We start from the raw sequence: 24550 nt of genomic DNA, 5'->3' as shown, positions 1-24550 counted from the left end.
AAAGTTTTATAACACACACACATCTGAATAGTTGCAGGAATCATGACATACCATATTTCTAACCCTGATATCCTTAATTTATGTTTAAGAATCTTTCTTTAGTTTTGATATAAATATTACACAAAAAGATTACCACAAACGAAAGTAGCAACTAAAAAAAAAAATTGCAGGTTTGTGGCTTGTTCCTTAGCTTTGTAAACAATTTTGCATTAGAATCCTGTGTTCTCCACTGCGATGAAAGACCGTGTGCCTGGCAAAGGGTGTCTGCTCAAAACATTGTACAAGATAGACTGGAAGAAGTTTTGATTTAAATGTGTCAATTTATTCTTTATTATCATTTATCTAAGATGCTATAAAAGATTACTGAGATTGTGATATGTAACATGAGAAATGGAGTAAAAGACAAATAGCCAAGTGATATATAAAGATGTATTCATAAACAAGTAGGTTTACATGCCTTTGTTTTTATTTTATATAACATTTAGTGATCAGTGTTACAGCTCATATCGTTGTTGAAGAATAGTGTGAATTCAAAGTTAGTACTAGTGAGTATCACAGATAAAATGATGTGAGATACTATAGATGAAAATCAGTTTTTGTTTGATGACCAGATGCAAATGAAAGAAGTTGTAAGTGAGTGGGTCAATATTTTCCAAGATAAATGTGAAATAGTACTGATGAGTAAAGTTACTAAAGGTTCATGAAATAACCATTGTAAATGAAGATCCAATTTTTAAATAAAAATTAAAAAGTATAAAAATAGTTTTATATAATACTAAATATTAAACAATAGTTTGATAAGATTATTTAGTTTTGCCGTTTTTTATTTTTTAAATTTAAAAAAAACATGTTTTTTCCGTACACCGTGACATTGTTTTTTTTTGTTTTTTTTTTAGAGACATATATTTACTAAGATATTGAGTTTAGCTGAAATTTTTCAGGCAAATCTACCATCGAGAAGGAATAAAGGCATTTTTCAAAGGTGCTGGATGCCGAATGATAGTTATAGCCCCTCTTTTTGGCATAGCACAAACAGTATATTACTTTGGTATAGCTGAATGGTTACTAGGATTAAAAAAAGGGTAAGTTACAGTCTTGTAGGTGTTATTGCTTTGTTTTGCCATTTTGTTTTTCAATCCACATACTAATACAGAAATATTAGCCAAATTTCATGAATTTATGAACAGTAGTGAACTCATTTCTTTCTTTTATCTGAAGTAAAAATAACAGAATGATATTAAATTATTCTTGACATTAGTTTTGCACAAAATATAGTGGATAGAACAAAATAATAGTCACTTGTAATGCTTTATATTACATACTTCACTTTTATTGTAGAAAATGTGACCTTCCTTCATTTTTTTATCATCATGAGAGTGCATAACTATTATATCATGTATTTTCACACTAAATTTATTTCTGTATATTTAAGAGCTTGCACATTTATGATCAATAACAAACTATAGTTGGTTGATAGCTGGCAACAACATGTACATTTATCAGTCATTGCATCCTGAAAACAGAGGAGTGCACACACAAGTGTAAAAATGTTGAAAGGAACCTCTTGGACACCATTAAAAATCCAATCGAAAGGTTGAGCTTGAATATTTTAATACTCACTTTTTTTCAGGATAAGATACTTTTGCATATTAATTAACTTAAAATCTCCAGTCATTTGATGTTAATGAGTATGACAAAAATACTGACTTGGGAAACTAAAATTTTATTGTAATATGTCTTACTGTTTTTGATGCTAATGAAAAGTATGTTGCAAATTTAGAAGATTATTTGTTTTGTTTTTTTAAGAACTGATATCAAGTCCTGGTAAATACCAATTATATGTATTCTTTTCAAACACAGCTTTCCTCTAAAGAAAAAAAACTGAATGAGGTTTGTCACTGTTGTAACAAAAAATATTTAAATATCCAAAAATAATTACTTCTGTAAAGAAAACTATCTCTTTAATAAATTATTAAAGTGTGTTTATTTTTTATTATAAGTTGGATCAGCTTGAAAAGTTATGTTTTCACTGCACCAGTTTAAAGAAAAGACTAAAAATGATTGAAAATTTATGAATATTTCCTGTAGTAACAAGTTGACAGTTCAAATACATTTGCATTCAGAAGTTTCTAACATTTAGTTAATAGTTAAAGTAGATTCACAGATAGTAGTCAGTAATGTCTTAGTTATCTACAGTGATGTGGGAACATATGGTACCATAATTTCATACATTCAGGAATTTAATTTCAATTCCCATCACATTGTAAATTACCTGCAATTACTGATCACAAGTTGATGAAAACAAAATTATACAGTCACTTATAAAAACATATATATATGTGCCAATTAATTACAAAACAATAAAAAATATGTTTCCCTGTGAAAGATAAAACAAGCATATGAATAAATAGACATAAGCAAAATATTTTGATTATATCAAAAGATTAAATGTTTTTTGAATTCACTGTTGCTGATAAGAATATGCTACTGGTCTTTCAGAACAAGATTTGCAAAATGTTTTGTGTAGCTAACGTTTTACTTTGAATTTTCATGTTAGGCACTGATTACTTCAAGATTTTGTGTCATAGCATAATAATGTTATAGGTTATATTTATTCTAAAAGTTAGACACAGGAGTACATTATGAAAAGTGCATTTGCCACAAGTTAATTATAATGAATTGTTGTACAAAGTGTTTTCTCTCAAGTTAGGTTCACTATTGAGGTATATTATAAAAGGTATTTGTGGTAAAATTTGGGCAATTGAGTACATTATAGAAAGTGTCTGTTACAAGTGAAGCACTGGGTGCATTGTAAATAGTTTTATCACATGTTAAGTACTGGAACTTATTGCTGGAAACATTTGTGTGTTAGTTATATTGACAGTTAAACAAGTGTTAAAAGCGGTATTTACTACATTAGCTTTTTCATGAAATTATTATATTTTTCCTGGTACTTGTAACTAGCTCTTCTTTGTTTTGTTTCTAGTAAGCTAATGGAAAGAGGTAAGAGTAAACTAACATCAAGTAGCTTTATTATAAGAAAACCTGTTAATTTGTTTCACACATTTGACTGGAAAAACAGTTTTTTGTATTGTTTCATGTTCCTTTAATATTGGACATAATGTGGTATTCTTAACAAAATCTCTTTTGATAATATTTAATTCAATAATTTGTTCATGCTTCATAAGTTAGATTATTTTTATTTTTCCAGACTTACAAGCCTTTAAAAATAAAGTAAAATTGGTGCCTTCATTCTCTGAGGTAAAAATGACTGCATCAAACATACTGTTGGTGTGAATGTGCTTTGCAGTCACTATGAGAAAATCTGTACACTAGGTAGGTGAAGTGAAGAAAAAGTGTCATTAGCCACTATTCAGTTCTTCACATTATATAGCCGTGCAATAGCAGGTATAATGACTGCATATTTACCATGTTATTATATCTATAGGTGTGCATAATGCCCTAATTCCTATCTTTGTTTTTCTCCCCAGTTGATTGAGACATCTTGCTGTCTTCTTAACTTTCTTCCTCCTCCTAGTCCTAGAGGTTTAAATACTTTTCATCAGATTTTTTAGAAATATATCCAAGTTATGAAAATATTGTTTCTGATTGGTGATTCCCACTCCCCCTTATTTTTTAGAAAATAAACTTTTCTTGTAGATTAGGCATATGCCAGCATAGATGTGTACATTAAAAACAAATACTAAAACTTAGTGACAAAAAGACAGTTATTCACTCTTGTACAACTTGTTTTTTGATAAAGGTTTTTTTTCAACTACCAATCTAATGTAAAGTAATAGTAAGGGGTTTTATATTAATAAGTAGGTGCTAACAATGAAAACATTGGGTTCCAAGACGATACCTCACCTTTATACAAAGAATAGCCTGATTCCTTCATGCATCTACCTGTGAGATTTGCATGCCACTAGCCTTGAGCTAACTTCCATCTAAAAAACACATGTTTAACATGAACTGTGCTAGTGCATGATAGCCCTCCACCAATAATGGAGTAGAGCAGAAGAAGAATTATGGGCCAATGTGATGAAGAGAAGAGTATGAACCTCTCCAGAAAACTCATCTAGAGAGCAATGAAGTACCTTAGAAATAAGGTGTAGTGATGAGGGGTAATGCAAGAGGGTGATAAGAAAGAGATGAAGACGTGAAAATTGGGCATTAGAAAGAGAAGTAGAGGTTAAAGGATTTGCTACCCAAGCAGGTAAAAAGAGATCCAAAAGACTGGGAATTGCAGAATTGAAATAAATAATGTCTGTAAGGCAGGACAAAATAGGGTACACAGCTGTTCAAGAAACGAGTCTGCACAGATCCTAATATCAGGAGAAAGAGGGAAGACAAAGTAATCTTGAGTATGGGTTTTGTGTAGTAAACCATGGGACGAATTAAAAGACATGGAAAAGAGAAAGAAAGAAAGAACATACCTGTGAAATCAAGTCAAGGAAGAGATAAGGAGGGAGAGGATTTTCCTCCACAAACAAAGCTGTGCCTGGAGCAAACCCTGAAGGGGGAAATTGTGGTCAAAATCATTTTCACCCTTGTCATGTTCAAACTGGGGAGAAGGAACTTCGGCCAAATGGATGGAAGGAGGAGGCCCAGTGTGAAAGAAGGAACCCACAACATATTGAACAATGGCTGTTACGTTCTCAACAAACAATGACCCTCTGTAGTAGACACAGGAGCATTGTCGCTATCATGGGACAAAATGGAATTTACCATCATCTGAGAAGTCGGTGTTGGGCGGTCCAAAATTTTTTTTTCTTTTTGCTAAGTAAAATTAAAGAAACCATGCTGGTTATGTGAAACACTAACACTAAACCATGTAAACACATCCATTCTAGACAATGCCAAGGAAAAAAAAAGTTTATTTGAGCACAATTGCTTAGGGGGAGTTACTGCCCAAGGAGGTTGTCATCCTCCTTTTGGTGGAGGGCTATCATTGCATGATGATGATATGCATTAATGGAGTTCATTTTAAACATGTTTTTTGGGGTGGGATGTAGCTCATAGGCAGATGTGAGAAGGAATCAAGATATTCTGTGTTCAAAGTTAAGGTGAGGAAAATGTTATATATATAAGAGATTGTTGCAGCCAAGAATAAAATCTTTGTATTGGTTATATTATCTCCTAAACATTAACCCTTTCACAACAGGTAGGTCAAAGTGTGCATGTTACAACCTTTTACAGAATTACATTCAACATTTAAATACTGTATTATCAATGTGTATTAATAAACTTGGCATCAAACTGTAGTTAATCAATCATGTTTTAATATTATGTAAGCTTTAAGTACTTACTTTTGTAAAAAAATATTTAAAAAATTCCTCTCTCCCCTAGTATGAGAATTGTTCTGTAGGTCTTCCCTCTTCTCTATTTTGATGTTTTATACTGTATTATTTATAATCAGTAGATTAATTTGTCAAATAACATTTATGTTACATTGTTTTCTGTCCAAAGCATCATCTATTTTATTATGTTTCGGTTTAATTTTTATGGGAATCACATTAATGAGCTTTGTTGAATCTTTAAAGGCTCTTTATCATATAGTTAAAAGCCTGAAAAATTATAATAGCTATAGGACATTGTTTGTTTTTTGGTGAAGTATTTAATTAATGCTTTCACTATGGGTATCTTTTTCTGTACATGTCACAAGGTTTTAGTGAGTTACATTCAAAATTTAATTAAACTACTTTCTTAAGAATTAATATCCTAGTAAGGATTTTAGAACAAGACCACTTTACATACTTTGCCTATACAAGTTACATGAATATTCTACCTACCGGTATGTTTTGTTTGGGCAAGTAAAAACCACCTGATGGCTAAAAATTATCAACATCCCAAATGGATATAAGAGACCTACTTGAAATGAAATTTAAATCCATACATGTTTTTTTATTCTCTCACTACGAGGTCAGTTAATAGATCGGCCTTGTAACCATTTTGTAGTTGTTATAGTTTCCATACTATAACTTTTAACACAGTATAAAAGTTATGAATAATTGACATTAAAACATAGCTAATAATCCAAATTTTAATAGTTTATAAGTTTTAAGTTCTTAATTTTATTAGGTAATATTTAAAAAAAAATCAATTTCCTCGAGTATTAGAATATAGACCTGTTTGGCAGGGATTTATCTTTCAGAAAGACAGTGATCCCAAGTATTCAACAAATGTGTTGACACAATATTTAGAATTTAAAAAGAGGCCAGAAGAACAGTTACAAACATGGCTTAGCCTAAATTAAGACCTTATATGAATATCATTAAAGCTGTATAGACTTGTATGTAAACTAAGTAGGTTATATGGAAAATCAGAAAATTTGTTTGAATTGTTTGCAGTAATACCGTTACTCGTTGTTGGTGACTTGTATGTGTATTATCTGTGTATTTCCATAATAATTTCCAACACTGTTTACAAAGGGTTAAGTGTGATATAGTAAAACAAACTTAAATACTCAAATCAACAAGTCGCATGACAACCACAGGCAGTATAAAGTTATAGTGGAACAGTATGTATCTGAACAAAATTTTGACATTGTTTAGCTTGAGGAAGGTGTGTAAAAACCCTTTCCAACACAATATTCATACATTAATATCTTAAAGAAGTATTCATATTGGGTATTTAGAATTCACTATTGAGAATATCTTCTATACTGAATGGTATTGAAAAATAAAGGAATATGGATCAATGTAGGGAACCTAAACATATCGAGAAAGAGATCTGCAGGAAGTTGTCCCAAGACATGGTAAGTAAAGTGTGGCATATCGTAAAAGGTAAGAATCCACAAACACAAAGTTCAGTGGAAAAAGCCATCCACATGTTCAAGGAAACAGTATGCAACATAATCAAGAAGGATCTCCATTCTGGAGAAACAAAAACAAGCCATGTGTACACAAGTTGTTCCCATCACATGTCTGCTCAATTGTCACGTACCCCAAGCAACTTGAGAATGAAATGTGTATTCATGATATTTCATACAAAGGCATACTGACCAAGTTCTCATATGCAGAGCTTATGGAAATTTGTGAAAACAGACTGTTGAATTGGGTACTGAGAAACTTTTGTCCTCATACACTGGATGGATTATGAAGAGCATACAATGAGTGGTATATTATGGACATGACAGCCTTATGACAGATTCTTTTGCAATAGAAACTATGTTGCAGGGCTACTATAAAGATGCATGATCATCAGATAAAGCATAACTGGACATGGTAGCATGGACTGTAATGGTGTGATGAGACTTTGAAATCATTTTCAAATAACATACTCAATATTTTTGTATATTTGTGTATAAATAAATAGGCACCTTAACATTGCCTTTTATTATTTTTTTTATCTAAGCCAAATAGTACATATACAGTTGAAGACTTAGCTCCCTAACACCTAGAAACAAGCTTATTATTTAAAAAAACAAAAAAAACTATGGATCTTGTTCTGAACCTGTAATTGGATATGTGATAAGAAGAAAACAATTGATTAATGGAGGAATATAAATTAAATTACAAAAACTCGTTTGAATTTCCTCAATTTATTCAACAATTTGTGGAAGCATTTTTTGTAGTGGAATTATAACAAATGTTATCTCTATATTTAATCACAATTCTGACTGGCCTTATTTTTATATTATTACAATTATGGAAAATTCATATGGCTTCCTAAAATTTTTCACACTGTCAAAATTACAGTTCTGAATGCTAAAACATTAGCATAGCCCACTAATTACTCTGAATCATTAAGATTCTTTGTAACTTAATCTTCTAATTCACTGTTTTGAATTACTTGTAACTTGCTTTTATGAAGGTAATGTTATCATTCCAGAAATAACCAATGTTTATTTTAAATAACTCCAACACTAATGTCTGCTTGCAAACTAGTAACTCAGAATTACAAATAATGATGATGATAAACAATTATTCTAAAGAACTATACAAAAGAATTTTTTTTTTCTGAGCTACTGCACAACTACATGTTCAAAAACTGACAAAAGATTCTTATTACTCCCCCCCCCCCGAACTGCAGACTTTAAAATGGTAGAAACCAGTTTTGTGTAGCTTTGTGCTTAACTAAGAACAAATAAATCTTCTTACTTAGAGAGGTGACCTTTACTAACAGTTTTACTGATATGGAGCTTGCCAGTGTTGTATACTTGTATAACTATTTACAAATGTCTTTGTATTGAGTTAAGCAATTTAAAACTTCAGAAATTCCTTAATGAATTTTTAGATCATTAAATATGAGTTATCATTTTATTAAGAACTGTAAGGAGAAACTTGGGTAATTGTTGCAAATATTTTAGAAAAATGAAATAAAGATAAATTTAAGATAGAATCTGATATCTTCCTTCAGTGGCAATGAAATGACTGTGTGTTTGTATTACTTAATTCATTTGTTGATGTAGATGGGATTAATCAAAATCAAAGATAGTAATGTTATATTTTGTAATGATGTTGAAGTTTAATTATTGCAGTTAGACACACATCAGACATTTCAGTGGTTAAATTTTTTATCAAAAACACATAGTTTAATTGAAATTATTTATTTTTTTATTCAAATTTAGAAGGTAGGATTTGACCGCAAGTATGCGATTGATAAACCAGCATACATTTATAGTGTAATTAATTTGCAATTTGAATTACTTTTGACATGGTTTAGTCTATAGAATATATTCATTTCTGCATACATTTATAGTGTAATTAATTTGCAATTTGAATTACTTTTGACATGGTTTAGTCTATAGAATATATTTATTTCTGCTAAGAATGTCTTGATTAAAGTTTCTGAAAAGTGTACAAAAAGAAAACTTTTCAATCCAATTCCTTTGTAAAAATCTAACCATTTACAATAGGAAGTTGAAGTTAAATTGTGTGTTTTCATAGTTTGTTTTGTTTTATGATTTATTTATTCTTTTGACTATATTTCTTTTCCTTTTTTTAACTAGTGCACTCTGTCTGTTTTTTTTTCTTTCTCCTTTTTTTTTTTTTTTTTCTGTGATAGTACTGAATTAACGTCTTACAAGTGGAAACAAGACCTGACAGAAATGTGATGCCAAACTATCAGGTATATGTCTACATGATTTGATACATGTTTCTTTGTTTTATGTGTATTCTTCTTGTGTGCTATAAGTTCTCTTAGCTAAAAATTTTTTATATTTCAACTGTTTTGTTGTATTTGTCATTTGTATTTCATTTTCTAGCTTTGAACTGCTAAATGAAATATAATATTTTAAGTTTGGTTGGATATATAACTAAGAGTTTGACATGTTGTTGATCATGCACCTTCCTGTTTCTTTACATCTTTCATATGTTTGTTAAGTGTTTGAAAATTTTGTCTATATTTGAAGTCATCCTTCTTTCTTAATTAAGTTGACATGGAATTATTTTTTATGTTGTTTCATAAAGGGTGACCACAGATTATTTTATTATCTGTTCATTCCTACTGGCTGAAACTGCATAGAAGTATAATTAAAATTGCTTACGAACAATTTTAATACAGGTTGAAACATGGCATGACAAACAGTAACTCTTAAATTAGTTTAGTTAGAATTTTGAACAAGTCTGCTTTGAATGTCTGAAGAAATAATTAATAGTATAAATAAACTAATTAGATAAAGAAATTTCTTCCAGGTAGGAACTATAATCAGGGCCGTCTTAACAATATTTGAGGCCTCCGGGCAAAGCAATGTACTGGGTCCCCTTCATACTCACTGAATTTGTCTCTCATTTCCTGAAGATGGGCTTTCAGAGACTTGAGGAGATCAATGGCAACAAGTATGTCCACGTCTTTTGACTGCAAAATTTTACTTGTTTTGTTCACTCTTTCCAGAATGTCATTCCAAAGAATTGTCAAAAAGATAGTCTCTAGCTTCTCCATTTTCTTGCTAAATCCTTCTGTCTCACGTCTTGTGTTCCACTCGTGATCAGCATCAACTGCAAGGGCATCCATTGCATCTTGAATTTTCTTGAAACCTCCATGAAGAGTAGTGACAGCATCGAAATGTGCTGACCATCTCGTGTCAGAGAGACACTTGACCACAATATGATTCTTTCCCAAGGATGACGTCCGAATATTCCAGCGATGTGTGGAAGCCGAGAAAAAGGAATACAAACGCTGAACAAAATCAAAGAAGGAGATGATCTGTGGACCACACTCTGTCGCTTTTACTCCCACCAAATTCAGACTGTGTCCAGCACAAGGAATATAGATAGCAAATTCATTTAGTTTACAGATCCGTGCTTGCAATCCAGAGTAGCGTCCCGACATATTTGAGGCATTGTCATAAGACTGACCACGGCAGTTTGATAACGGAATGTTGTTCTCTTGCAGGAACTCTACAACCATGTCTGCTAAATTCTTCACCCCGTGAAAAAAGATGGGGATGAATTTGACAAAACGTTCCACCGGCTCACTTCCACAAATGTACTGGACAGTAAATGTCAGTTGATCAATATGCGAGATGTCCGGAGTGGAATCGACACTTATTGAATAATACTTTGACTCTTATTTCTTACAGAATTGCACAAAATACCTGTTATCCCATTATTTCAATACATTCTTCACAAATGTTTGCCGATAGATATGATGGGTTCCACTTTCCAGTATTTCTGTACACTTTTAAATGTTCTTCCTAAAAAGGGTCAAACTCACTCAATAGTTCTAGAATGCCAAGAAAGTTTCCTTTTTTTAGGACCCAATAGTTTGATTCTCCCCACAAAATACCAAACCTCTGGAGGCAAGAAAGTAGATAACAGAAACCACACGCTTTAACACTTTATGCCAGTACTCCTTTTGTGAACGATGCAATGCAGAATCTACACAATCACTTCTTTTGTGCCGAATAAAATATTCCAACAGGCACCTGCAATGTTCTTCTCCATTTTCATGCTCTACAACGACATTGCTGTGTTTCCAATCATTGAATCCTGATGTAGCGAAATGAGATTCTTTCTTGGACAATAGACGACATGGAAAGCGATACAAACAATCTTTGGATGGTGAATATAGCAGCTATTCGCGTTTTATAAACTTGCCATTCTGTAGTTCATGTTTGAATAATTTGTTTGTTAAATATCTGGTCTGTGTTTTTTCTCCTTTACCATACACAAGGCGGGAGTTCGAAAAGTCGCAGTCGTGATTTTGATGTAGTTCAGTAGGAGAAGGAGCTCGTGAATTTGGAACTGGGGGATCAGATAAAGAAGTGCTTGCAGGAGTGGAATTAAGTGTTGATGCTTTATCCAGATCAGAAGCAGTAGCTTTTGCAGCATGAACATTTATTCACTTATTTAGTAGTTATGTGGTGTAATTTGAGCATATTTTGAACATTTTTGATCAACAAAACCGTAAATGACTCAGTGTGTAAGCAAGTGGGTAAATTTAAGCTCCATTTTGTATACAAACATATGTTAGGCTAATGAGCCTAACGTTAGAGTGCTTTGAACAGACTAGCTTATCAGTTTTTATTTTATTTTCGATTTAACTTCATAATTGTTAATATTATTAAAAGAAATTGTTGTTTTACTTGGCTGGACAGTACTGTACCCAAACAAGTAACAACTAAAATTTCAATGACATTTGCCGTATCTTCGGGCTGATCTTGAACGATGCCATGGGGGAAATTTCGGGTTGCTGAAAAATGTTGGTATTTTTGCTTATAATTAGGCCTTGGAGTAATAACACTGGCAGAGGTTGCACTATTTGTTTATTATATATCAGCTACATACTGTGAGCTGTTTGAGAGTTCATTCAACTTTTAACTACTCTTGAACATTTGCATTAGGACTGCTTGTGTTATATTACACGTATATAAAAATGCAAAAACACGTATACAAAAATGCAAAAAGTGCTGGAGTGCTGCACTGCTGCTGTGCCGGCCAGGTAAGGTGGCCCCAATTTCACATTAACTTCATTGCTATTTAATAATATGAACCTCAATTTTTATTTTTCAAATTAAATCGTGGGGCTCCCGTGCAACTGCCCAGTGTGCCAATGCGATAAGACGGCCCTGACAATAATCGTGAAAATCCAGAGAAAAACAATAAAAAATACAAGCTGTGAAAAAATATAGAAGTCAGTCTGTAAGTCAAAAATTATAAAAAATATGCATATGTAGATTTATTTGACAGTGGCGATCACTTTTACCTGTCAAAGTCCTGCCACTCTTACCAGTGATGTTGTAAGGGAAGATTTATTCTTATGTGCAAGGAAAGTAAACTCTTACTAACTTGTATAAATCTCTGTACCACCCCTGAACTTGAGTATGACCCACACTCAAATGAATCGACACACTTTTCCTATGATATGGTTAAGTTTGTTTGCCTTTCCCAATAATGGAGAGCTCTTGTTTGAACAGGTGGGGTTTGATTCCTCAGAGATAAATGTAATTTTGTTGAGAAGGGGGAAAAAAGTACAGATGCGGCCACAAAAACCTCCAACACTGGGGTAAAAATCATAAGGTGGGTCATTATGCAATGTGATCTCATTTTTAAAGGTGCTGGTGGAAGGAAGACCCAAATTGTATTTGGGGTACCAAGTGTACCTGGCTTTGCCTCAGTTTCATCAGCCTCACATAAGCCATGTACTTATCTTGAAAAGAAAAGGGCATGTTTTTGTTTTCATGTTTACAATGAGCATGACTTTGACAACTGAACTTAAAGTACTGTAATGAGACAACTTTATAGGATTTCACTTATTATTCTCACCTTACTGACACCTTTATAATGTATTTTCATAGTTCATGCATTTTATGTTAACAAATTTGTCTATAATGTAGGTTACTCACTTATGTATCGAATTAATTATTGATACCCACTATGTTCTTTCTTATGAACTCTTCATAAAGAAAACCATCTTGACCACCATATTATTTGAAGCACATGTGTAACTAAAGCATTTCACTTTTTCTTTTGGTACCTTATGCTTAAATCGTTAAATTCCTCTACTTGTTTCTGTAAATGGCTACAAACATGTTTTGTACAAGTAGGCTAGGTGATTTAATCAATTAATGTCACATAAGCTAATAGTTTAGCTGAAATGAGTGTTCCTGCTACTACTGCTTTTGATTCTTTCAACAATAAATTAATCAAAGTTATGATTAAATTTATTGTAACAAAAATAATCAACTAATCAAAATTTGTTTTTGATTATTACACTTTTCTATCATTTCAACAGTCGATTAATTGAAATTCTGATTTTATCAATTGTCATGAAAAGAATTAACTACTCAAAATTAGCATTACCGATTAATCAGAATTAAGATTCTGATTATTTGGGTATTTTTTTTGGGGGGGGGACTCGTAATTCAAGGGTATTGAGCTAGATTTCCATTGCCACCAAAACTTTCTTGCCATGTCTTTGTTATGGCAAAGCTACTTAGGCTATCTTCCACTGCCACTAATTTTGAACTGCTGACTAGAGGGAGGGCATCTTGCTGATAACATATGCTGCAAACATTCTTTTTTCTTTTTAAACTGCATATTAGTGAGAAGGCAACTGTCTGGCAGCATCTGCCACCAACCTTTTTTTAACTCCTGACTAGAGGAAAGGCGAATGGCTGGAAGCACCTTGCTGGAAACCTTTTTCCTTTGTATTTACCATGGTTTGAGGAACAATGTACTAATTAATTAATAAAATGTAATCAATTTGTGGAGGCTGTTGATTAATTGATTAGCAAATACCTCTTATTTTCAAACTATATATACAAGTTTGGATCATTTGTTCTTAAGAGGTAGCTTACTAATTATGGTTGTTTTAAGAATTCGGGGCAAGTAGTTGCTGAAGCTTTTCTTTCTGCAAAATGGTTGCTTGAATGCATCTTGTACTTACAGACATTACTATTGCTATCAGCTTAAAGGTATGGGTTCCCAGTTTGCAGAGATTATGTAAACTGTACAGAAATAGTTTTACTTGAATTTGTAGTTCTTAAACCTTCATTTGTGATTCATTGATAGTTCTTATCTGGATTTATAAACCTCATATAATAATGTCTCTAAGTGAGTCAACAGTAAGTTTACAGACTTACAATGCTAAAATCTGGGACTTAATTTCCCATAGCTTGTTGTGTAGCTTTAATATTTAATAATTCTAGACATTAATTAGACAACTGAAGTTACAATTATTAGTTTTCACATTAAATACTGTAAAGATGATTATAATACATCTTCACTTGAGAGTATGTTGTCTTTGTTGTAACCATGGTTTTGTACAGTAGTATTGAAACCAGAGTTGGTGTAACATGGCCATTTAAGCCATGATTTTTTTTTCAACTATGTGTGTTCCCCTAGAAGTGAAAAGCTAGACAATTTGAATAGAACCAGAAGTTTAGGCAATTATTTTAGCTTTTTCCAAATATATTTCTTTTAAACTGTACTAACTATGTTAAAACATTCACATTCTTGTCATTGTAAAGGCTGCCACATCTGTGAATATGAGTCATTTGACTTGCATATGCCATTATATCTGATTACATTGAGACCTTGTCTACTTCTGTAATTTTACTTTCCCTGTTAAGTCAGAACTTTGGATTTTTTTTTGCCAGTTAGTCTGGTATTTGTTTCTTTTTTTTTTTTGTTTACTGTTTTTTTAGCTTTTCATTATAAAATTATTAATAAAAAGAAACATGGCTGCTAACCTTCACTAAAAGTAATGTTGTTTTACTTGTAAGTATATTAGATATCTAGTCAGTGTTTTGTTTTAACATCTGGATATTGTAATTCTATTTTCAGTAGTCGTGTAGAAGATATGAGAAAATTTACTTGACCACTTCTTGGCCAGAAATGTCTCCTCCATTCCACCAAGTTTTAATCTTGCCAGTAAAACAACCCACTGGGGTATTAAATAGGATTTAAATTCTCCTTAATCACAGTGCTGCTGAATAGCAATAAGTTTTGTAGCAAACAGCTTTCTTTGTTCATGTCCATTTTTGGAGCACTTATGGATAAATTCACACCTTTTGTCACAATTCAAAGTATTATGTTGCCACAAAAAATAAAAGTCTGAGAATGACAGTAAAATACATAATATATTTTCAAATATAGGACTTCCATTGTCTTTATTTGTTTACAATCATAAATTTATATTTAAAATATAATATTAACATTTTAGATTTGTCAAATATGGAATAGAGTTTAATAATATGAATGTGAGTGTATATGGAATCTGAAAGCAAGAATTGTTTTCTTTGTTTCTCAAGACTTCTAAGTAGAAAAAAATTGTATAATTATGATCGATGATGTTTATATATGCAGTGAGCTGATTTCCATTTTTTATGACCTCATCCCTTTGTTATCTATTTCTGAAAAATAATGTCTTTATTATGGTAAAAAATTAAAAGTTAAATTCTTTGATTTACACCTATCATTAGAAACAAAAGATTGGCATGTAGCATGTGGAATTTTAAATGTATTCAAACATACTAATACTTAACATATGTATATAGAGAGGTTCCCATGTGCATCAGTTCCTGTTTAAAGCTTTTAAAATAGTGAGAATTAGCCATAATAAGAATAACTTGTCAAAATATATTAAGAGAATTATTTATTTTAATTATCAGTAATTTATTTTTAGTACTGAAAGTTCATCTTGGACAAGTGGTCTTCTCAAAATTCCACCTGGTTAAATGTGTGAATAATGTTAAAAACTATAGAAAGGTGCTGGCTGTTGCTGTTGAAATGTATTTTGTGAAGTGTGTGGTGTGAGAAACTTAATACTAAATGTTCTGTAGAGTTTATTTAATGAAGATTTGGTCTGTTTCGTATATGACTTTGTGCAGCTGAGCAATACTGGAAATTTCAACTGTTTGTCAGCTATTACAAGTAATCTTTATGAAACTAATAAAATATACCACTGAACATAAAGCAAATTTAAGATGAATAAATTGTTAGAATAGATGAAACTATTTTTTTTTGTAAGATGATTTTTTGTTAATATAAAAATTTTCAGTTAACTATGGCCACTTTGAATTTATTGTCATTTGATATTGAGTTCTTCATTGCATTAAAATCTGAAAGTCAAAGATTTTTTCTACAATTTTCACATTATTCTATATAAACAATTTACTAGAATCCCTTATATAATAGAAAGTATAATATACTTCAACCCTAATATTTCACAAAGAAATGAAATAAGAATAAAAATCTAACTTAAGTATCTGTTTATATTTGATGTAATGCTACATTGGTTTTACTGCTTCATTCCAGAAGTTTGCTATTCTTTTGAATGATGACTTGCATTCCAACATAGCAAGCATTTAAATTGTCTGTTCATTCTTTTGTGTGTTCTAACCATCAAAATAATTCGAAATATAAGGCTATTGATAATAGTCCATTGAAAAATTCCTGCTGCAAGTGGTTGGTTTTGACAACCAAGTTGTTTGAGAAACTTAAAATCACATTTTCTTGAAGTAAGGCTTGTATCATTATCCTGTAAGCTTGGATAAATACTTCAATAATTTCTGCAAATTGAAAAATTATTGTAATGCTATGTGGGCATACCAGTTGAGTTTTTCTGTCACAGTGTGTAGAAAAACTTCAGTAATGTCAAATTTGTGTAAAATTCAGATGCCTTCATAAAAACACATTAAAATGAATATAAGATCTTTTTTTTTAATCAAGGTTATTTGCTTAATATTTTTATCTAAAACTATCAAAAAAGGGATCAGAAGATGTATGACTTGTTAAGATATCTCAGGAAAACATCTTATTGTGTTATACTTAAACAGTTATTTGAGGTTAATATCCTTTTAGCAACTATTTACTAAGCATTCAGAGTTAAGGATTGTATTTTGTGTGTGATCTCTTGATTTATGTCTACAGTTGGAATGAAATTACTACTTATTGTGGTTTTACATAGAATAATATTTCTAATGGGGCTTCAAAAAATATTTAAAATTTTGTTACTATAACTAGAAGATTGCTTTATAATGCAAACCAATGCTATGAGTAAGTAATGATTGATTTTATCAAGTTGATTACTATTTTGTTGACAGATTCTTCTATGTTGTTATTTTAGTTAAGAATTTGATTTATGTTATAACAGTTTGAAAACCTGTGGTCATTGTAATAACATTTATTCATTGTTTTATTTGTGGTTCTTGTTATAAGGATGATATATGAAGTTGGACTTGAAATGATGAATTGGTATTGAATTTTGTTTTTCAAAAATGAAATTAATGTTAACATTCTTTTTAGATATTATATATGAAATGTTTACACAATATCTCAAAATATTATGGGAAAAGTAAATGTTATATGTATGTTTAAATTTTTGTAAGGTTTGGTTTTATATTGATGATACATATGTATGTTTAAATTTTTGTAAGGTTTGGTTTTATATTGATGGTGCATAGATATTAATTGGTAAGTTTTGGTTGTTATAATTTTTTTTATAATTTACAAACAGTACTGCTCATACTTCATTTCTGCACCATGTTAAAAGATCTGAAAAAATGTAGTTCAGGTTTTAGATGTACATATTAGTAAACACAGAGCACATCCTACAGTTTAAGCATTTAAAGGAGTTTTTTTAATGAAATTATGCTCAGTTAGTGATAACTACTGATATAATGGTCTGAATTCCCCATTGTATGAAACTTGAATTCTTTTCAATACAAATATGGTAATCACTATTTATTGTTTTAGTATTTGTTCTGAATATTGTGTTTTGCTTTCTTTGTATCATATAGAACTACTTATACCTTCACTCAGCATCGTGACTCGTTGATCTGGTGCAGATCTTTGTTCTTGAAAGTCAAAAGAACTGTAAAAACTCCATACTGCACAGACCTGTATCATTATATATGTAAAATTTATACAGATGTATATACCAAAAATAAAAATGACAAATTAACAGTTAACTTTTGGTATGTTACCAGTTCACTTAGTAACAAAAGATACCTTTCATCTCTTAGTCCCATATAATTAGATGTATCAACACAATAGTAGACAATCATCTTTTAAACATATTTTCATCTAGTTGTCAGATAATTTTTGTTTAAATGGATTATCATAATGATGATAATGCCCAATTTTTTATGAATTTCAAATAATCTAGACTATCATTAATTATATGGCATTAAAACATTTTATATCAAAACATATCATAATGATAACTGAAAGCTTCAGCCAAATAATTTTATGTAAAAAACTGGTAATAAAGTTGTGTATGATATTTTCTTAACTGAAAAATTTCTAGCTCAAAACATTATATTATTAAATGTCTTTTATTCTTTCTCACTCCAACACACACAAATACATGTGGAAAGAGACTGATTCAGCTTATTCATTAGATTTATACCTCCTTTTTCTTAAAATTTGTTAAGAATCAGTGGACTGGTCAGGAGACATGCTAGTTTTATTCCATGTTTAGAAAAGGTAAATTTCGTTGGAATGACATATTTGAGTAACAAGTAATGGTGAATGAAAGAAGGATGCTTAATGTTTGTGTAGAAAGCCAGTCTTGTATTTGTGTGCCTCAGTATATACATTAGTTTTATTAAATGAATAAAATGTTGATTGTTATGTTAGAAGGGTTATTCATAATCCATCTTACTGAACACTTTACTCGTTTAAATATATATAAATAAATTTCTATAAATTTTTTTTTAGTTTGTACAATTTATAATTCTAAGTTGCTTCTATTAAATGGCATTGGTGGTAGCGTTGAATCTGCTGACATTATGTCATTAACATTCTATGAGTCAACTTCAGAATTGACATTGTTTACATACTAGAAAGCTAAGTGTTATTGTTATTCTTTGTTGGGTGAACTTTTTAATCATATCTTGATGGCATAGAGTGATTGTTTGTGTAGCTGTTTAAAAATTTATGTAATCTGTATAAGTACATAATAAATTTTGTTATTGTACACAAGTTGTATTTTTTTAAAGAAGTAGTAGCCACATTGAAGCAAAAAAAATTCTGCATGTATGTGGTTTGGTTACATTTTCCTTAATTTGTATAATTCGTGACTTATTTATATGCTTCAGGTAATATATTGGTAATTTTTAATTTTCATGTCTTGGGAAAATTTTTGTAAAAATTGATTCCTATTTCATAGAGTGAGAATTTCACTTTGGTCAAGGACCTCTGAGGAGAATGTATGAAAAAGTGTGTTAGTAATTGGTGTACAACAATAATTGTGTGACACAAATGGCACTCAAAACAAAAACATATGTTTAGGATTTAGAAGACCAAGATATGAATATAAGACATTCAAGGTAGCCTTTGATCTCATTACGATTTGCTAGATTGATATAGTAACTTTTCATCTTGAGCTGACAGTCATTTTTAGAGGTGTGCTTTAAACAGTGCAAGTCAAGTCCCCCTTGTTGGGTAGCATACATGTGAATGATACCTACACATGAGCAGAAGACCGGTAGGATGGTAACTTTCAAAATTCCGCAAATTAACTGTCTAATCTTCATTTGGACATTGAATTTATTACAAGAAAAAGCAATATATATAGTTATTCAGAACTTTTTCTAAAATAGCCCAAAACTGATTTCAAAATAAAAGTTTCCTGTTAGCCTACATAATGTCATACTTCAAGAGTTTCAAATAGTTACTTTCTACCATTTAATTTTGCTTACTGTGATATAAGAAATTTCAACTTTTTAAAAAGCTGCTTCATATCTCAAAATTCATGTAAATATTTTAGTGATGTTCACAAAATTAAACTTGTGGATGAAGCAACTAATTACGAGAGCATGCAAGGCAACAATCTACTGGCTTCTCTCAAAATTTTTTGTTTCAACATAAAAATTCAGTTTTCTTCTAATGTACAAGAGGCATTTTATGGATTTACGCTGAATTTCCCAAATTACCACAGTGATGGTAATATTTCATGAAACTGATAGTTATCTGTATATTGTATAAAGAAAACACACTAGTTATGTGGTTCCTATTACTTTAGTTGCATCTGAGAACGCATAATGGTTACTTGAGCATTTGAAATCATTGGTTGATGATTGTGCAGTCTGAAAGTAGACCATTAACAGGATCTCGGTAAGCTAAGGGCACTATTTTTTGTATAAGATGGTCTAGTGGGCAAACTCAAGTAATCATCACATATATGCTAGTTATGTACATTTTATAAAACCACCACCAGTTTCCTTGGAGCACTAGGAATGGTAATAGTAACAAAACAGTAACACAGCTGTTATAAGAGATTTGATCATTACAAATGAAAATGGTTTACCTTACACCACCACCCAGATAACTCATTGTGTAAACTACTGAATATTAGATTATAAGGTTCTTTACTGATATTAGGATGATGCATTTCTGAAGATGTACTAGGTGTGGGATAACCATCTGTAATAAGATATGAAAGCACGCATGAAAATAGAGCAACAGTCTACTGGCTCTTCTACAAATCTGTTGTGTTTGAATGAGAAATTGAACTTTCAATACTTATATACCACAGTGTCTGCATGAATATAACATATAGACGTAATACTAATGGATAAATAACTAATAATGACATATGATATCTACTACCCCTTAAATATTTCATGAATTTGCAAATCTTACTTGATAGCCATGTAGATTAGCACTGAAAGTTGTAAAGATATTGTATGAAAATACTTGTATGTTATATCTTTTCAGATGGTAAGTACTGTACTTTTTTTTAAATACCCTATATCTACCATCAAACCAGCCAATTGTAAAGAAGAATCCATTTATTTTGCTCTTAATAAAAGAAATAACTCTGGCTGCAGTAAATTACAATGAAAAAAAAAAGACTTTGTTTCACTGTATTTTGTGTGTTTATTTTGATTGTGATGTTGCTATTAGTTGGTTTCCCAACCCATATATGATAGCAAAGCTACAGATGTTGGTAGTTAAGCTAAAGAAGTAAATTCTTATTGCACCTCATATTCAACAATCCTTACCACTTCAAAGACGACAACCATTGAATATCATGTTATTGGCGAGTTCATATCTCTGAGGTCCAACCAGAGATACTTTGGATCAACTGTTGAAAGGCTGTGCATTTGAATAAAACAATACTGTAATGCTAAAACATACAATACAACAACCACTGTCTAAATGAATGTGATGTTGTACCTACCTTTTATGTCATTCTACATTCCCAGGAAGAATTCCATCTTACCATTAGGCTAACAAAAACCACTCTTTTTTTTTTGAACCAGATGAGTGCACTGACACTACATCTTCAGTCGTGGGAATGTAAAGAAAGTACAGAACATGAACTTTGATTGTTATAGTAAATGTTGCCTTCTGTACCTGTCCTGAGTTAGCCTTTGTGTGTATATATTAATACACATTGCAGTGGCCAGCAAGAATACTACTTTTAGTTACATGAATTGCAGTGAAAAGTCTTTGTTCCACTAGATTTTACCTTCAATTATTTGATTATGATATTGATGGAGTAGAGTTTTCTGGCTTGTAGATAGTGATGATAATGGTAGTGGATACTACAACTTTGTGTACTAGTAGTCATCCATGAAGGTTAACATCAATTTTTGTTGTTTACTACACAGGTTATTCATTGTAAGGGCCATACATTTAAGTAAACTTATGCTGCTCGAGTATAAAACAAAAAATGGATTTTTGTTAATTTGTGTGTATGCAATATTCTTCATAAACATGATTCAATTTACAATTACAGTTAGGCTCAAACATAGGATGTGAAAGGAGCTACTATATATATCGTTTTTTTTAAAAGGAACTAATACCCCCACTATTGGTAAAACAATTGGCAAATCCTTACTCTGATACTGTTTTTTTGCTCTGTTACACCTAAAGTACACTGGGTCATTATTATTTATAACCTTGATTAGTTTTGCAATACTAACAGTAGATAAAAAGTGAAAAATGTCTTCTCAACAAAAACCATAGTTTTCAAACATTTTTAGTTTGTTTTAATTTATATTGTATACATTTTGTTTTAAGTTGTAATTAAAAATAAAATTGGTAGAAGTATGCTATTTTTAATTCATTTTTACCTACTGTTGGAATGATAGAGTGCATTCTGGCACCTTTTTTTTGTACTTGAGCATTATGTATTATACACATGGAAGTAATACAGAAACCACAATCAAAGTTTGTTCATTTGTTCAGTTAAAAGATAAATTCAAACCACTATTTCAGTTTACACCTGCAATCAAAGGAAATCATGGTATATTTGTGACTTTCATCAATACTGGTGAAGGATACATTTTCATTAGTGAAACACTTGTAAATGCAAGAGATTTCACTGACTGATAAAAATGGTTTACCTTACACCACCACCCAGAGAACTCATTGTGTAAACTACTGAATGTTAGATTATATCATACCATAAAAATGGTACACCCAATGATTTATGTGGTTTTGATTAGAATGTACTTTTAAAAGAGTTAAAAGATTAATAGGCTTAAAAGTTTTACTGAAGCTTCTCAGTATTACCTTTTGTTCAGTTTGTAAACACATTGATGTAGAATGTTACTAAATAGTGCAAGACATGTTAATAAACCATTTCTGATATTTGTTTCCTAAGAAAGAAAAAAAAAAAGGGGATCCTTAGTTCTTGTGACTAAAAGGTCTTCCCATGTCTGCAACACACAACTTGATTATAAAATACCCCAGGAAGAAACCAAAACATTCAAAGTCTTCAGCAGAATTTTCTATGCCCCAAAACCAAAATTTGCCAGCACTTACTTGATTACCAACTTTGGCTCCCACATTTTTACCCAAAACTTGATGCCATGAAGAGATGGTATTATCAGGAAAGGATCTCACCCAAACCCTCATCTAACATGAGACATGAAGCAGCTAAAAGAAATCCTATGAGAGATGAACAAATTTTTGCTAAATGGTGAAAATGTTCAATTGCTGTGGAAGGTTAACTCTCCTCCTTTTAAATCTCTAAAATTATTTATTATTCATAATTATAATAATTAGCAGAAATTCAAGTGGCTGTTTGTGCTAGTAACTATTACTCATACCCCATTGAAAAACAATTAGAAAAAGTAAATATTTTCTAAAAATGGATTTTTCTGGGAAATAATATAGGAAAAAGTGTTCAGTTTATGCCGATATAAACTGAAATGTTTTTATATATTGAAAGTGGTACCCTTTATTGAAAAAATAAGTTTTTTTTTTTTTAACATATAATCAAACCTTACAGTCCCAATGAAAGTCATGTTCTTGTTGCGAGAAGAGTAGTTTTATTTAAAATTGTGTTTTATGATAAAGAAATGGTTGTTGCACATAGCAGTTATTTTTCTGTCTGAATCTTGAATACTCAACATGAGAAATTTTATGGATTTTTAGTTTATGGTGCCATTCTATAGATGGCACCACATTGTATTTATTATTTTAGCCATATACATAGATACACATATACATGCTTCATCCCTTATTGTAAGATGATCACAGAGTCCACCTGTAATCCTGATATAGCCATCTTCTGTACAATTAGTTTTTTAAATCCAGAATTGACCACAAATTTAAGTTTCAATTTCTATGAAACAAATGAACAGAAGTATTACAAGAACAATTTGGTACTGTATCCTTTGAATATAGCACAGATGACATAAAACAACTTCTGCCTGGTCCAGCTTGTTGTGAATTGTATGTTGGTCTCCAATAAAACCTAGTAAATTTTAACAAGTTCTCTAAGAATATGGGATGCTGTTTGTTATCTTCTCTACAATGCCAAAACTCCAGAACTTATGTTTAAATCAATCTTACAAACTTTTTTTTCAAGAGTTTATTCTATAAATAAACATTGTCCATTTGCATAATGAAGGAATGGAAAGATTATTCCATTACTAGAGTTGGACCTCACTGAAGTGTCCCAGTAGTATATTTATAATTTAGAGAAGTTTGATCTCTTATAAATATAGTTACTTGTGCAAGCAAATCAGGTTTTAGGATACTGCAGTACCATATCAGAGTATCAATCCACAACAAAATTCATCATAGGTTTTATGCTAAGTCCAAGTTTAATAAACTTGACATAACTATTTAAAACAACTTTAACTTAACTGGCCGAGTAATGTTTTATTATGATGCAAGGTAAGTTCTGAACCTAGAGACTACATAGACCATTCTATATATATAACAAATTTATATTTCTAGATTTTTAAGATCCTAATAACTTTGTGGATGACAAAAGTAGTCGCTATATGCAGCACCAAATACTCAATTTTAGTAACAAGAGTTTCCACAACATATATTAAATAACAAATTTGAATATTTTCTGGTAATTCTCATATTATAAATCATTAAAAATGAATGTAAATACCTTGTAAAAGAAATAAATTCATTTCCATATTTCTATGCACTTTGTAACAGAGTGAAACCATGTTAATCTAGTGCAAGTGAATGAGTAGGTAAATATAATTATTGAAACAAATATATATATTGTAAGGATTATTGGCTGACTGGAAAAATTAGTATTTACAACTTCGATAAATACACAACAGCATCTATACATTATAATTGTTTTGGTAATTAAATTTATTGCGTAAATCAAAATAACAGAACTATGTGTATGCGTGTGTGTGTATATATATATATATATATATATATAT

The 24550-nt window shown here is 30.9% G+C and overlaps 1 protein-coding gene across 4 annotated transcripts in view; it reads left to right on the top strand.

Moving 5' to 3' along the window:
* LOC106467788 (mitochondrial glutamate carrier 1-like) overlaps positions 1 to 18870 on the top strand; it is a 53399-nt gene extending 34529 nt beyond the window's left edge. For 2 of the 4 annotated variants that reach the window (XM_013928166.2, XM_022395979.1), the window contains exons 8-10: positions 942 to 1082; positions 9010 to 9072; positions 14733 to 18870. In XM_013928166.2, the coding sequence (XP_013783620.1) occupies positions 942 to 1082; positions 9010 to 9058 (190 nt within the window). In that variant the 3' untranslated portion in view covers positions 9059 to 9072; positions 14733 to 18870. The remainder of the gene's footprint in view (positions 1 to 941; positions 1083 to 9009; positions 9073 to 14732) is intronic. The other 2 variants (XM_022395977.1, XM_022395978.1) reach the window with 2 other exon arrangements.
* Positions 18871 to 24550: the final 5680 nt, after the last annotated feature.

The sequence above is a fragment of the Limulus polyphemus genome, unplaced genomic scaffold (assembly GCF_000517525.1).
Source record: "Limulus polyphemus unplaced genomic scaffold, Limulus_polyphemus-2.1.2 Scaffold2739, whole genome shotgun sequence".
In the NCBI taxonomy this organism is placed as follows: domain Eukaryota; kingdom Metazoa; phylum Arthropoda; class Merostomata; order Xiphosura; family Limulidae; genus Limulus; species Limulus polyphemus.
Note: the sequence above shows the minus strand (reverse complement) of the source record. Positions and strands in the feature narration are given on the sequence as shown.